The 17,105-nt window shown below is 37.8% G+C and overlaps 1 protein-coding gene across 2 annotated transcripts in view; it reads right to left on the minus strand.

Moving 5' to 3' along the window:
• Positions 1–17,105, minus strand: part of RB1CC1 (RB1 inducible coiled-coil 1) — a 105,372-nt gene that overhangs the window by 59,137 nt on the left and 29,130 nt on the right. For both annotated transcript variants that reach the window (XM_039464542.2, XM_039464541.2), the window contains exons 2-5: positions 13,833–13,947; positions 12,365–12,486; positions 11,142–11,268; positions 10,802–10,972 (exon numbers count right to left, since the gene is read on the minus strand). In XM_039464542.2, coding sequence (XP_039320476.1) covers positions 10,802–10,972; positions 11,142–11,268; positions 12,365–12,435 — 369 coding nt within the window. In that variant the 5' untranslated portion in view covers positions 12,436–12,486; positions 13,833–13,947. The remainder of the gene's footprint in view (positions 1–10,801; positions 10,973–11,141; positions 11,269–12,364; positions 12,487–13,832; positions 13,948–17,105) is intronic.

Genomic DNA, 17,105 nt, shown 5'->3' on the forward strand with positions numbered 1-17,105 from the left:
ATAGAATTACCATGAAAATGATACCTAAAAGGTGGCACCAATTAAGAAAAGAACTGAAGACATGGACAAGAACAATATTCAAAAATTCTAACTACTTGAATCTGAAAATTAAGAGATGATATTACTAAGATATCAAATATAGATCAATCAACACCAGGTCACAGCCTAGTAAAATAACTGGATTTCAAAGAGTTAATGCCAAGAACAAAAAACAAAACAAAAACTTAAATCACTATAGGGTAGAAGAGAAGTGGAAATGAAGTTGGCTACAGGTTAGTACCTAGCAATTGCAGGTGCTAAAATCTTGAAGATGACAGAATATAGGGAGAAATTATCTTTCAAAAATCTGAACCTACAAAGATTTTCAAACTTATAATTAACATACTTCTCCTGACATGTTGAAGAAAATATTTCACCTTTAATGAGTTCAGAAATAAATGTTTTTTGTTTTTTGTTTTTTGTTTTTTTTTTTTAACCATATAGCTGGTAAGATAATATATGGTTAAAACAAAAAAGCAGGAAGCACTGAGTCCATTTCAAGATGAAATCTGAAAGAACTATGGGCATTTCGGTACCGAAGAGATTGCACAAGTAGAAGAGAAGACAGATTTAACACTGTCTTAAGTATTCTGATATGTTTCCAAGTCAGAAGAATGTACTAGGATATTTGCAGCAGGTTTAGTCACAATAGATGAACACTGGAAACGATAAAACTGTGGCATATTTGTACAATAGAATACAATGCAGCAATGAATACAAACCACCCATACATGCAACAGCATGAATCATTCTCAGAAACATCCTGTTGTATCAAAGAGGTTAGACACAAAAGGAACAAAAACTACACTATTCCATTTATTTACATTCAAAAAGAGACAAAGTAATCTATGGTTTAGAAGTCAAGACACTGGTTAGGATTAACGAAGAGGAAGGATAAAAACTGACGGAGAAAGTCTTAAATAGGGTTTCTGGGGTGAAACTATTTTTATCCAGGTCTTCATTGTAAAAATTCACTAAGAATGGATGTACAATCACAGTTTGTGCATTTTTCAATATGTATATTATCTCAATAAACAGAAATCTAATCTTAATTTTACCAATAAGGTCACTGAGTCGAAGGTCACACCACAAATAAATGAAGTAATCAGATGTAAACTTAGAAAATCTGACTTTAGAGACCACATCCTGGACCATGAAGTACTAATACCTCTAATACTGCATGTAATGAATTGATTAGAACTATATTGCTGTTTTGGTTATAGTAGCTTTAGAATGTTTTACAAATCTGGAAAGAGGCCAGGCATGGTGGTTCACGCAGGTAATTCCAGTACTTAGGGAGGCTGAGACCAAAGGATCGTTTGAGCCCAGGAGTTTGAGACCAACCTCAGCAACAGAGTGAGATCCCATCTTTATATAAGAAGTAAGTAAGTAAATAAATAAATAAATAAATCTGAAAAGATACATTCCACCACACCCCTTCCATTCTTCTCATGACTTTCTTGGCCATTTCTGGACACTAACCTTTTTATAAGAATTTGAAAACCATTTTAGATACAAACAAAACAAAAACCAAAGCTCCAAAAGAAGTATCATGGCTGTAACTTATAATTAACTTATAATTAACTTTTGTAAGTTACATGGCTGTAACTTATAAAAAACCAAAGCTCCAAAAGAAGTATCATGGCTGTAACTTATAATTATCGTAAGCTTATGATATTAAAAACTAGATATGTCTTCTCATTTGTTTCATGGCCATTTGTTCATTTAAGAAACAACAATTTGTTCATTTATGTTCATTTCTTTCATGTTTTGTTCTTGAATATTTTATACAGCCAAATTGTTACGTATATTTTGAAGTTTTTGTAAAGAAATATTTACATATTATTTTGAAGTTTTGCTGCTGTTCAGATTACAGTATTTTTCCTATTTCCATCCCAATGCACTGGTCAGAACACAGAAACTCTATTTTTATATATTTATTACATATCCAGTCACCTTACCAAAACTCTAAGATGCTTTGATTAAAATCCCTTAATTTTCCAAATATGCAACCATATCATTACCTAAAAGAAGTGTTTTTCATTTATCATTTTCACCACTTATTTCACTGATTTCATTTCACTGATTTCATTTTCTTATTTCCTCAAAGCTTCAAAATACTGAACACATTGTTTCTGTTTTAGGCAAACATGGCCCTTGCATTTCACTAATTTAAAAGCTGCTTACACTTGGTGTGGTGGCTTACACCTGTAATCTCAGGACTTTGGTAGGCTAAGGTGGAAAGCCCACTTGAGGCCAGAATTCCAGACCAATCTGGGCAAAATGGTGATATTCCATCTCCACAAAAAATTAAAAATAATCCAGATACGGTGGCATACACCTGTAGTCTCTGCTACTCAGAAGCTGAGGCAGGAAGATCACTGGAGTCCAAAAGGTCAAGGCTGCAGTAAGCCATGATCATGCCACTGTATTCCAGTCTGGGCAACAGAGTAAGACTCGGTTGAACTAAAAAAAAAAAAGCTGCTTATCTATTCTTCCTAACAACTGTAACAAGACAAGAAAGCCCACTCTCACCACTGCACTTCTATTAAATATACAGTACTGGGGCCGGGTGCAGTGGCTCATGCCTGTAATCCCAGCTCCTTGGGAGGCCAAGGAGGCAGGATTACTTGAGGTCAGGAGTTTGAGACCAGCCTGGTTGACATGGTGAAACCCTGATGCTACTAAAAATATAAAATTAGCCAGGTGTGGTGGTGCACACCTGTAACCCAAACCACCCATGAGGCACAAGAATAGCTTGCGAGAGGATCACTTGAGGTCAAGAGTTTGAGATCAGCCTGGCCAACGTGGCAAAACCTTGTCTCTACTAAAAATACAAAAATTATCCACGCATGGCGGTGCACACCTGTAATCTCAGCTACTCAGGAGGCTGGGATAGGAGAATCACTTGGACCCAGGAGGTGGAGGTTGCAGTGAGCCGAGATTGCACCACTGCACTCCAGCCTGGGCAACAGAGCAAGACTCCATCTAAAAAAAAAAAGTACTGGAAGTAACAGCCAGAGCAATAGAGCAAGAGAATGAAAGAAAAGGCCCCTGAACTGGAGAGAGGAATTCAAATGATCTCTGTTGGCTGATGACATGATCTCACATACCCAGAAAACTCTAATGTCTCCTCCAAAACTCATAGACTCGATGACTTCAATAAAGTTTCAGGATTAAAAAATCACTGTACACCGGGTGCGGTGGCTCAAGCCTGTAATCCCAGCACTTTGGGAGGCCGAGGCGGGTGGATCATGAGGTCAAGAGATCGAGACCATCCTGGTCAACATGGTGAAACCCCGTCTCTACTAAAAAAAATACAAAAAGTTAGCTGGGCATGGTGGCTCGTGCCTGTAATCCCAGCTACTTAGGAGGCTGAGGCAGGAGAATTGCCTGAACCCAGGAGGTGGAGGTTGCGGTGAGCCGAGATCGCGCCATTGCACTCCAGCCTGGGTAACAAGAGCGAAACTCCGACTCAAAAAAAAAAAAAAAAAAAAATCACTGTACAAAAATCAGTAGCATTTCTATACACCAATACCATTCAAGTTGAGAACTAAATCAAGAATTCAATCCCATTTACAATACACACACACACAAATACCAAAGAATACATTTAATCAAGGAGACCTCTCTACAAGGAGAATTGCAAAACACTGACAAAGAAAACTATAGATGGCACAAACAAATTAAAAAATATCCCATGCTCATGGATTAGAAGAATCAGCATCATTAAAATGACCATGCTGCCCAATCTACATATTTAATGCTCAATGCAACTCCTATCAAATTATCAATGTCATTTTTCACAGAATTAGGAAAAAAAATCCTAAAGATCATACGAAACCGAAATAGGGCCCTAATAGCCAAAGCAGTCCTACTAAGCAAAAAGAACAAAGCTGGAGTCATCACAGTACCTGACTTCAAACGATACTACAAGGCTACAGTCACTCAAACAGCATGGTACTAGTAAAAAAACAAACACATAAATCAATGGAACAGAATAGAGAACCCAGAAATAAAGCTACCTATGTACAATCAACTGATCTTTGATGTGTAATCAACTAATCTTTGACGAAGCTGACAAAAGCATACAATGGGGAAATGACACCCTAATCAATAAATGGTGCTGGGAAAATTAGCCATAGGCAGAAGAATGAGGCTGGACCCCTAAGTCTGACCATATACAAAAATTAAATATGGAGATTTCTCAAACAACTACCATCCCACCAACCCAGCAATTGCACTACCGAGTATTTACCCAAGCAAAAGAAAACGTTCTGCAAAAAAGACATCCCTCACTTGTATGTTTATCACAGTTCTATTTGTAACAGTAAAGTCATGGAATCAACCTATGTGTCATCAACAGAAGACTGGATAAGGAAAATGTGGTGTATATAGGTATAAACCATGGACTACTACAAAGCCATTAAAAAAGAATAAAATCATGTCTTTTGCAGCAACATGAATGGAGCTAGAGGTCATTATCCTAAGTGAAAAAAACTCAGAAAAAGGAAATCAAATACTCCCATGTTCTTATTTTTAAGAGGAAGCTAAACAACGAGTATACACAGACATACAAAGGAAAACAATAGACACTAGGAATTTCAAAGGGAGGGAGGTAAGGAATAAAAAATTACCTACTGGGTACAATGTTCACTATTTAGGCTAATGAGCACACTGGAAGTCCAAACATCTGCATTATGCAATATGCCCACGTACCCCTGAATCTACAAAATGTACCCCTGCACATGTACCCCTGAATCTACAAAAATTAAAATTAAATAAAAGTTGATTATATTTTTAGTCAAGTCTGTTTTACATTTATTTTGTCTCCCTCTAGGTCATTTTATTTAATAAATTTTATTAAATAAAATTTATTAAAAACAGCTGTCAAATTTTTACAAATTTCTCTTCTGGACAATATCCATTATGTTAATAGATGTTAACTGACAGATGAATTATTTGTATGTTTTCTCCTGTAAGGTATTAATGACTGATGAAATTAGTTTAAGAATTAATTTCTGGGCCGGGCGCGGTGGCTCAAGCCTGTAATCCCAGCACTTTGGGAGGCCGAGGCGGGTGGATCACGAGGTCGAGAGATCGAGACCATCCTGGTCAACATGGTGAAACCCCGTCTCTACTAAAAATACAAAAAATTAGCTGGGCATGGTGGCTCGTGCCTGTAATCTCAGCTACTCAGGAGGCTGAGGCAGGAGAATTGCCTGAACCCAGGAGGCGGAGGTTGCGTTGAGCCGAGATCTCGCCATTGCACTCCAGCCTGGGTAACAAGAGCGAAATTCCGTCTCAAAAAAAAAAAAAAAAAAGAATTTCTGAACAGTGAATCATCCTTACATTTTGAGAATAAGCACCTTTTGTTCCAAATATATTATTTTTTTGATCTTCTTCTGGATTTTATCTGCTAAAAAACCAAAAGTATACTCTTTATTTTCAGAATACAAGTCCACAGGAGCTTTCCGATTATGAAACAGATATATTAAATTTACCATTTTAACCATCTCTATGTATACACTTCAGTAGCTTTAAGTACATTCAACTGTGCAACCATAACTATCTCTAGAAATTTTTTATCATCCCAAATTTAAACTTCTTTACTCATTATTAAATAGTAACTCTATAGTTGCTTTGCTCCCCAGCTGCTGGTAATCACTATTCTACTTTTCTTCTCTGAGTTTTCCTGCTTTAGGTAAGTGGAATCATGCAGTTCTGTCCATTTGTGACTGCCTTATTACAATTAGCATAACATCCTCTAGGTTCTTCCATTTTGTGGCATATATCACAATTTCCTTCCTTTTTAAGACTGACAAATACTCCATTGTATGTATATTCCACATTTTGATTGCATTGACATACTAATAAACATCTAGCTTCATTCTACCTTTTGATCATGGTTAATAATGCTACTATAGACACTGGCACATACATTCACTGTTTTATTGTTACCCTGAAATTTCTAGTAGTTATTACCTTATTATTCAGCCTGTGTTGATAGGCAAATACATATTTATGTTTTCATAAATTAAATCTTTTATCATTACATTGCACATTGTTCTGTTTAACATTCTGAAGCCCACTTTGTCAAGTATTATTTCCATTTTAATCTTTGTTTGCATTTATCTGTTATCTCTGTGCTTACCTGTCTTTCAATTTTTTGAGATGGAGTTTTGCTCTGTTGCCCATGATAGAGTGCAGTGGTATGATCTTGGCTCACTGAAACCTCCACCTCTCACATTCAAGTGATCCTCCCACTTCAGCCTCCTGAGTAGACGGGACTGCAGGTGCATGATGCCATGCCCGGCTAAATTTTGTATTTTTAGTAGAGTTGGGGTTTCAGCATGTTGGCCAGGCTGATCTTGAGCTCCTGACCTCAGGTGATCTGCCCACCTTGGCCTCCCAAAGTGCTGGGATTATAGGCGTGAGCCACCATGTTGGCCATACCTGTCTTTTTCACAGTTTAGCAATCTAACTGTATTGTCTGTGAATGATACAAATGTGGTGAGTTTTGTGTGCTTTTAGTAGTGTCATATAATTAATCTTCTAATAAAGTAACTGGTGAAATTAAGAGTAACAACTGATATATTGAAATGCATTAATCTTGTTACTTTTTCAGTGTTCACTTTAATTTACTGTTTCTGTTATTTTTCTTTCTAGATTTTTGATAAATTAATGAAGTTATTATTCATTCTCAGTTCTCTGCCCCTCTTCCACCCCCCTCAAGAATACTGGTTCTTCAAATGTTTTCACTTTATCACCTTGATCCTTTACTCTTTCCTGTCTTTCTTTTTGTTTTTGGAGATGGAGTCACGCTCTGTTGCCCAGGCTGGAGTGCGGTGGCCCAATCTCGGTTAACCGCAACCTCTGCCTCTGAGGTTCAAGCAATTCTCCTGCCTCAGCCTCCTGAGTAGCTGGAATTACAGGCATGCGCCATCATACCCAGATAATTTTTGTATTTTGAGTAGAGACAGGATTTCACCATGTTGGTCAGGCTGGTCTGGAACACCTGACATTGTGATCTGCCTGCCTTGGCCTTCCAGAGTGCTGGGATTACAGGTGTGAGCCACCACGCCAGGCATCTTTCCTCTCTCTTAATCCTGCCCTGGATGAAATCTTTAGAATGCTCTGCACCACTAGATATTGCATATAGAGTTTATTTCTACATTATTTCTAAGGTTTTTGTATTGTCACATCTCTTTTTATCTAAAGAATCTTTTTTACAAAGTATTTTAATAGTATCTTGTGTTCTTTGGACATTGAGTGCTTCCTTACTCTCTGGTACAAGATATCTCAGGCTCACCTTGTATCTTCCCTGTCCCAGATACAGAATTAATTTCTTGATGAACACGTTGTTTTTCCTAATAGGAAATGATATTTAGCATGTGATATGGTTTGGCTGTGTCCCCACCCAAATCTCAACCTGAACTTATCTCCCAGAATTCCACATGTTGTGGGAGGGACCTAGGGGGAGGTAACTGAATCATGGGGGTCGGTCTGTCCTGTGCTGTTCTCATGGCAGTGAATAAGTCTCATGAGATCTGATAGATTTATCAGGGGTTTCCACTTTTGCATCTTCCTCATTTTTCTCTTGCTGTCGCCATGTGAGAAGTGCGTTTTTCCTCCTGCCATGATTCTGATGCCTCTCCAACCATGTGGAACCGTAAGTCCAATAAACCTTTTTCTTCCCAGTCTTGGGTATGTATTTATCAGCAGCATGAATACAGTCTAACATAGTAAATTGGTACTAGAGTGGGGCGCTGCTGAAAAGATACCCAAAAATGTGGAAGCAGCTTTGGAACTGGGTAATACGCAGAGGCTGGAACAGTTTGCTCAGACGAAGACAGGAAAATGTAGGAAAGTTTGGAACTTCCTAGAGACTTGTTGAATGGCTTTGCCCAAAAAGCCGCTGATAGCGATACGGACAATAAAGTCCAGGCTGAGGTGGTCTCAGCTGGAGATGAGGAACTTGTTGAGAACTAGAGCAAAGGTGACTCTTCTTATTATGTTTTAGCAAAGAGACTCATGGCATTTTGCCCCTGCCCTAGAGATTGGTGGAACTCTGAACTTGAGAAAGATGATTTAGGGTATCTGGTGGAAGAAATTTCGAAGCAGCAAAGCATTCAAGAGGTGACTTGGGTACTGTTAAAGGCATTCAGTTTTAAAAGAAAGCAGAACATAAAAGTTTAGAAAATTTGCAGCTGACAATGTGATAGAAGAGAAAACCCCCGCTTTCTGGGGATAAATTTAAGCCAGCTGCAGAAATCTGCACAGATGGCAAGGAGCCTAATGTTAATCCCCAAGACCATGGGGAAAACATCTCCAGGCCACGTCAGAGACCTTCCCCAAAGCTCCTCCCATCACATGCCCAGAGGCCTAGGAGGAAAATGTGGTTTCGTAGGCCAGCCCCAGGGTCCCCATGCTGTGTACAGCCTAGGGACTTGGTTCCCTGAGTCCCAGCTACTCCAGCCATGGCCGAAAGGGACCAACGTATAGCACGGGCTGTGGCTTTAAAGGGTGGAAGCCTCAAGCCTTGACAGTTTCCACGTGGTATTGAGCCTGTGGGGGAAAAGAAGTCAAGAACTGATGGTTGGGCACTTCTGCCTAGATTTCAGAAGAGGTATGGAAACGCCTAGATGCCCAGGCAACTTTGATGCAGGGTTAGGGCCCTCAGCGAGAACCTCTGCTAGGGCAGTACGGAAGAGAAATGTGGGGCTGGAGCCCCACACAGTGTCCCTAGTGGAGCTGTAAGAAGGCCACCATTCTCCAGACCCCAGAATAGTAGATCCATTGACAGCTTGCACTGTGTGCCTCAAAAAGCCACAGACACTCAAGGCCAGCCTGTGAAAGCAGCCGGTAGGGATGCTGCACCCTGCAAAGCCACAGGGACGGAGTTGCCTAAGACCACGGGAACCCACCTATCACATCAGTGTGACCTGGATGTGAGACCTGGAGACAAAGGTGATCATTTTGGAGCTTTAAAGTTTGACTGTCCTGCTGGTTTTTGAACTTGCATGGGATCTATAACCCTTTTGTTTTGGTCAATTTCTCCCTTTTGGTATTTACTCAATACATGTACCTGCATTGTATCTACAGAGTAACTAGCTTGCTTTTGATTTTACAGGCTTATAGACAAAAGGGACTTGCCTTGTTTCAGATAACACTTTGGACTGTGAACTTTTGGGATAATACTGAAATAAGTTAAGACTCTGAGAGACTGTTGGGAAGGCATGATTGAATTGGACATGAGATTTGGAGGGACCAAGGGGTAGAATGATATGGTTTGGCTGTGCCCCACCCAAATCTCAACTTGAATTATATCTCCCAGAATTACAACATGTTGTGGGAGGGACCCAGGGGGAGGTAACTGAATCATGGGAACTGGTCTTTCCTGCACTATTCTCATGATAGTAAATAATTCTTACGGGATCTGATGGGTTTATCAGGAGTTTCTGCTTTTACACCTTTCTCCTTTTTCTCCTGCTGCCACCATGGAAGAAGTGCCTTTTGCCTCCTGCCATGATTCTGAGGCCTCTCCAGCCATGTGGAACTGTAAGCCCAATTAAACCAGGTATGTCTTTATCAGCAGCATGAAAACAGACTAATACAGAATGCCTGGCATTTGAATCTCAGATTACTAATTCAGGATCTCAACAGCAATAATCATCTTTCTCATTTCATTTACGTATTTCAAAAATATATTAAATAGGATGCATTAAAAGAGAAATAACACCAGATTATATTTAATATAATTCTGATATATATATTTCTGACATTTTATCTTTTCTTTGTACTTTGTTTTCATTCTTTTGTTGAATTTAGCTTTAATTGTGTTTTATTTCTCTCTAATCACTTGAAAATTATATATCCTAGTTATCCTTTAATACTCTATCAAAATGTAGTATGTACACTTTTCAGCCAATCAAAAAACAAGTCTACAAGTTTTATTGCGTAAATTCAGTTTAGAGAAGTATATTTTTTAAAATTTTGTTCTCTCAAAGCACTTTTGAACTCTTAAATGTATATTTCACACAGATGAGGTTATTTCCTTTTAATGCTGTATCCTGCGTGAAAAATGGGGGTAGTTGCATAAATGTATATACTGTATATATTCTTACGAGTTTTACTAATTAGAGCAAATGTTCAGTAATGTTATTTTTTACTTTTACAAAAGGTAAACATTATTATTTCATTGATTCTAACACATTTTTCCCATTACTAAAACAAAAATGTAGCTTACTACGGACAGCTTAATGTCAATGATATTACTAGAAGGTAAACAGCAAATTAAAAAGAAAAATCAATGACTGGGAAAGAATCCTTGGAAACTACAAGTAGCAGTGTTAAGAACTATATATGAGAAAGAAACCTGATTCTCTTCCAGGAACTAACCGTTAAGTATGGAAAAAATACATACATTTTTTTAGAGCTATTTAAGCTCTTTTTGTCTATATCTCCTCTAACATAGGTTCTCAATTAATGTTCAAAAGTAATTATTTACATAGCAATACCTAGGAAAGATGACCAAATCATATTTAAGACAGCTTTTCCACTCTTAAACACTGTCATTGTCAAAGTAGAATAACTAGCAATGTATCATCCAGAAATTTTAAAACTAGATATACTAACCACAAAATATTTTTAAAGTTTGTCAAACTTTTTTTCATGCTTTCTATGCAATTTATACTGTGCTATTAAGATCTGAATGCTTTAAGAAGCAATCAGTTAGTTAAAATAATTGTTTATATCTTACCACTGCAAGCTGTGTCCTTGAAGCAACAGTATGAAAAACTGCAGGCATCATAAGAGATTCTTCAACTTTTATTTCCATGTCATTTTCTGTTGAAAAGGTAGTTTTAGGAATAGCAGGTGGACGATCACATAAGATCATTTCTTTGTTAAAAAGAAAAATTGGATTTGTATCCTATATTAAAAAAAAAAAATAATCAAAATAAAATGTTATAAATACTGAACATGCACAGTGCCTTCAATATATGAAGCAAATAAACCTTACTTTTGAACACTGAGTTTCCAGTTCCCCATGTGATGTAAAGGTGGTGCACCTTTGTATGCAAGGGCTCTCAAATACCTACCGTCCCAGCACTGTAGGTACACACTCTTCGATCTGCAGCCATGCATTCTCCTCCATTCACCACCAGCACCTGGTGTTGAATAGCAATCTTGTATTTGCTTTGAATGGCATGCTTAAGGTCTGCCACACTTCAAAAAATGAAATAAAAATAAATCAGTTACTTATATTTGCCCAATGACTTTATTATCCAAGTAGTACTATGTAAAAACACCTTAGAGGTTAATGAATTTCATTCTAAAGAAAAATATAAGCTTCCTATTTCATGAACTGGATTCCATAACAACTAGCTGATCTTAGGTAAGTAATTCACCCATGTGTCATATCTCAAAGTGAGTCTATGAAATGGAGGTGCAGACACTTTCATTTTTGAGTTCTCTATATAGCATAGCAAAGGAATATGCTCAGTTATCAGGGCTATTAAAATCCTCAGAATACAAAAGTTTTGTTAAAATCTCCACATGTTTTAGAAACTACATTAAGTCTAACACATATGAAAATTCCTTCCTTTCCCTATCTTCCAAAAAATCATTCATATAGAGGTAAAACCAAGTTTAACGAAAACTAATTCCAAAAAAATCCATAATTTTTACAACAAAGATTATTGATTTCACACATATTTATAACAATTTCAGTGTCAGATTTATTTATTTTGTATCGCCATTAGGTCTTCTATTATAGCCACTATAAAAATATAATCAGCATTGGAAATGTTACTTACTTCTACTTCCTGTCCTGTCCTGTAAAGCCAGAGAATTATTAGATACCTGAGCCCCAATAAATTCAGCTAAAAACATTAAACTTATTTTTCTCTCATTAACAAAACAAACCTATTGACTTTTATTCATAAACTGAATAAAAACAAATGACCAAAAACCATGGAAGTGATATACATTGTTTTATGTAGCTTACAGTAATTCCCTTAACAGTGGCCTGTGAAACTTAGAATAGCAATTGACTATAGGTACTTATAGTAATGCAAATCAGTTTGTTTTGTGGGTAGATCTGTTTACTGTGAGTATTATATTCAGGCCAACAGGACAAAGAACAACTTAAAGAATATAACCAGTATTTTAGAGAAAGACAACAATTATGTATAAAATACATTGGGATAAAGATTTAAGACTTGCCATGATGCTACTTTTTAAACAAGAGAATAATATTTCTTTAACTTTCTGCATGCAAACAGAATGCAACACTGAAAAGAATAAATGAAACACAACTCACGTTTGCACTGTAAGTTCAGTGTCAAATGTTAGAGTAGTTCCAGTGTTAACCAGAAACACATATAACTTCATGATGACTTATCTGAATTCTGTGAGCTTATACCTCACCCTCTGAGACGGTGACTAGAAGAAACAAGATAAGTGATCAAATTTACAAATGCAACTACAATCATGAAAACTTTCATCAAGACACAGTACAGTATTACTATATAGACAACAAAAATACCAAAATGAGCTTTGATGTCTAGGATGGCTAACTGGATAGTTCAGTAAACTCAATGCTTAAAAAAATATACAGTAATGAGATTAGTGAGAAGAAAAGTATAACTGTTCTGCCGTAGGAAAAAAGTTTGATTTTTCAAGAAATAAAAGGTCAGTGACTAGAGTAAAAGTTGCTATATGCATATTTCACACAGTGTTTGACATTAAGAATAAAAGTTGGTCAAACATCTTATCCCTGACAGTTCCCCCCCACCCCCACTTCTCCCTCAACATAATTAAAGAAAACAGATTAGTATTAAGGTTAAACTTACTAATCGCAAATTAAGAGTAGCCATTACTTGCAAATTAAGGGAAATGAATCCCAATTCCTTCCATCAGCTGCCTGTCGATCTGTGTTTCACCTCTACACTGAGCTAGAAATCCTCCGTAAGAAACTCCCTAATAGTTGCATCACCTTATAAAACAGTAGAAAGTATACAGGTAAACAACCTTAACAGTCAATATCAACCTTAACAGTAGCAAGCATCCAGGTCTAGAAATGAAAACAACTCTGCCATTAACATGTCCAAAGAAAAACCTCATCTAGAAAATAAGGCTTCTTCATCATTATATAATGAGGATGACATATACAACCAGGCACAGTGGCTCATGCCTATATACTATCCCAGGAGTTTGGGAGGCCAAGGCAGGAGGATTACTTGAGGCCAGGAGTTCAAGACTAGCCTGGGCAACACAGCAACACCTGGTCTGTACAAAATGTTTAAAAAAATCAGCCACACGTGGTGGTGCATGCCTGTGGTCCTAGCTACTTGGGAGGCTGAGGCAGGAAGATGGCTTGAGTCGAAGAGTTCAAGACTGCAGTGAGCCATGATTGTGCCACTGCACTTGAGCCTGGGAAAGAGAAAGGCCCTGTCTTTAAAAAAGAAAAAGAAGAAGAAAAAGAAAAAGAAAAAGAAAAAAACCTTAAAATAATGACATATAAAAGGGACAGATTTCATGATCTAGCATTTTATTTTCAACAAACGGAAGAAAAGATTCACAAGATTAATGAAACTGGTGAAAGATAACTACAAATAAATTCCCAAAAAGTAGTAGGTACCTTTACTTATGCTCTTTCCACATAAGCCTTAGAGGAGTATTAGAGAAGGAAAAAGCACATAAGGTTTTAAAATTAAGATTTCCAGAATCATTATTTTAAAGGCTTTAGATTAAAAAACTCTGCTATACAGGTAGAAACTGTGACTTACCGTCAGGCACTGGGAAAACGACTACCACTTTTCTTAAAAAGTAGATTAAAACTGGCTTATGTTTGCTTTGCTTGAGATTGGCAACTGAATGGCATTACTGGTTAAACTCAGAGAACTGGAAAAGAAAAATGTCTGGTTATAAAGAGAAAAAATTCAGTATGAAACAACATATGGCTATTGTTCCTTTCTTCCTTTTAAAATTACCACCTATAAGAATAATCTCTACTCAGCCCCTTCTATCACACATTCACTATAATATCACTGTAATACCAACCACATGACTTCAACCCACATCACTCCACGGCATCAAACAAAAGTCACCAACAAATTCCTCAAAACCGCCATTTCCACAGCAATTTCTCATTCTTTAAAATATAATGGTAAACAAGTATCCAGGCAGTGGAATCAGAAAGCTTGGGTTTGGTTTGGGGCCCATAACTTGCAATTAAATGATCTTGGACAACTGTTTCAGCTTCCTCTTTTGTAAACAGAAATAAAGATGGCACCTGCAGCAGGCAGCCTCTACGACAGCAGCAATTATCTATACCACATCTACCTACTGTATTCATATTCCAGTGAAATCCCCACCCTCAGGTATAGGCAGGGCCTATGATCTGTTTCTAATCAAAAAATATAATGCAAAAGTGATGGGCTATCACGTAGGTGATTGTTACCTAAGATTTTAACTCCCATCTTGCCAGCGACTCTCCCTTGCCAGCTCTAATAAAGTGGGCTACCATATGGAGAGGCCCACTTGGTAGGGAATTGAAGATGGCCAGCCAGCAAGAAGCTAAGGGTCTCAGTCTGACAACTTTTCAAGGGACTGAATTCTGACAACCACTACAAGCCCATAAGCAGATCTTTTTTAGTTGAGCCTCAGACAAGACCTCGGCCCTAGCCAACATTTTGACTGAAGTCTTAGGGAGACTCAAAAGAACCCAGTGAACCCATGCCCAGAAGCTATAAAATAATACATTTATGTTGCTTCAAACAACCACGTTTACGGTAATTTCTCATTCAACAACAGATAATTAGTACAGCACAACCATATTGCAGGGATATTAGGAGGATGTCAAAGAAAAAATATGGTATTTGGCAGATAATAAGTTAACACTCCAAATAGTTTGGGAGGGATCTCAGCCGCCTTACCTTTGTAGTAGAGCTCATTTACTCCAATGGCTGCAGCCACCACCACTGTTGACTGACTCCCAAATCTCTCCTAAACTATCTATCCAATCCCTCTCAAATTCAACAAATTCAAACTGATCTCCTGTATGCATTTCTTCAATATTATTTTTTCTAAAATTGAGTTCCTTACTTCTCTGCCCCTTAAACCTCCTTGCTTTCATTTTTTATTTTTTTTGTTGATGAAACCTATATGCACTCAATCTCTCACTTAGTATGCTAGATTTGTCCTCCTACGAGACATAAAAACATCAGCAAATCTGTCCTGCAAATTCTAACACTTGAATACTTAATGACACGATATTCTATTCTCTATTCTTATCACTACTGCCTTAAATCAAACCCTGTTTTCAACCTGCACCCGGTCTCCTCAATCACTAGTCCATCAACCTCCACACTGCCTTCAAAGAAATTTTCCTACATGCTAAATTGATCCAAGTTTTTCTGCTGCTTTAAAACTCAAGACGATAATGACTTCTAGGGCAGCAGCTATCACTTTGTATTCATTATATCCCAGGAAACTATTCTAAATGCTTTATTAAATAAAATACTTTCATTTGATCTTCACAAAAATCCTTTAAGGTAGATACTACTGTCATCCTCATTTTACAGAAAACGAAACTAAGAATTAAGGAGTTAAGTAATTTCATAGGCTAAAGAGTAAATGGCAGTACAGCTCTTGTCATTTCAGGCCTTTAACCACTACAATAACACCTAAGAGAGGAAGCGGAATGTGCACTTCCTGTCCATCACTTCTTACCGCCACCCTCTACCTGCCCCCCAACTTACCACTCTCAAATACCACACTGCTTAAACTCCCTGAACAAATCCAGTTGTTCAAGTCTCTAAGTCTTCATGGGACAGTTCTCCCTGCTTCAGATTCTCTTTGCCCTGCCTGCTACCATCACTCCTTCCATCTGCCCTATCCTCACACACATCTTCTTTCAGACTCAATCACAAAGAATCACTTCATTGGCTGGGCTATATTCTCTGTATATACTTCTATCCTTGCAACATTACAATGTTTCTTCTTACACCTCATCCTTATTAAATAACAAGCTTCCTTAAAGCAAGGATTTGCATTTCTGGAAACTAGCGCTAGGATAATTTCAAAATCAAATAAAGAACTGAACACTGGCAAAGGAGTATTCTCCATCTTTGCAAGTCACATGCTTAACATGTTTCCCAAGATTTCTTCAGCTCATTCTCAAAAGAAAATCCCTATATTTTCCTGCACCATTATTTTCATGACAATAGAAAGGCTCCAGTTCATCCATCACCACTCACCTTTTCCACCATTGCCATTTATGGGTGATACAGATATTCTATAAATACAGCCCACCTTGGCCCAAATAAGTCACTACTTACAAGTTCTACCAACAAACATAAACTAAAATATATTTCCTGTTATACTGTAGTTTAGTACCAAATCTTTTCACGAATAAAAGAAAGTTGACTAGGAAGCCAAGAGATTAAAGGGTTAAGTATGAAGCTGACACAGAGCCCCCAAAAGTAACAGAGCTGGGCTCCTGGGTAACAATGAGCAAGGTCCTTTGCCAATTCCTGCCAGGCATTACAGGCGTGAGAAAGAAAAGCATATCTTACGTTGCTAAAATTTTGAGGAGTTCATACCATGGCACCTTTTTTTTTTTCTGAGATGAAGTCTCGCTCTATTGCCCAAGCTGGAGTGCAGTGGTGCGATCTCGCCTCACTACAACCTCACTACAACCTGCCTCCTGGGTTCAAGGGATTCTCCTGCCTCAGCCTCCCGAGTAGCTGGGACTACAGGCATGTGCCACCACACCCAGCTAATTTTTTCGTACTTTTAATAGAGACAGGGTTTCACCGTGTTAACCAGGATGGTCTCAATCTCCTGACCTCGTGATCTGCCTGCCTTGGCCTCCCAATGTGCTGGGATTACAGGTATGAGCCACCGTGCCCAGGCCATACCACAGCACTCTTAAGTTTGTCCTGATTCATATACTTTTTCTTCATATTGTATTTTTTCATACTATGACAAATGCTTCATAATCATCAATATTAATGGTTAAAAAGTATTCTAACTTGGTAATTCACCGTAATTTACTT

Source organism: Saimiri boliviensis, chromosome 15, assembly GCF_048565385.1.
Source record: "Saimiri boliviensis isolate mSaiBol1 chromosome 15, mSaiBol1.pri, whole genome shotgun sequence".
Classification (NCBI taxonomy): Eukaryota; Metazoa; Chordata; class Mammalia; order Primates; family Cebidae; genus Saimiri; species Saimiri boliviensis.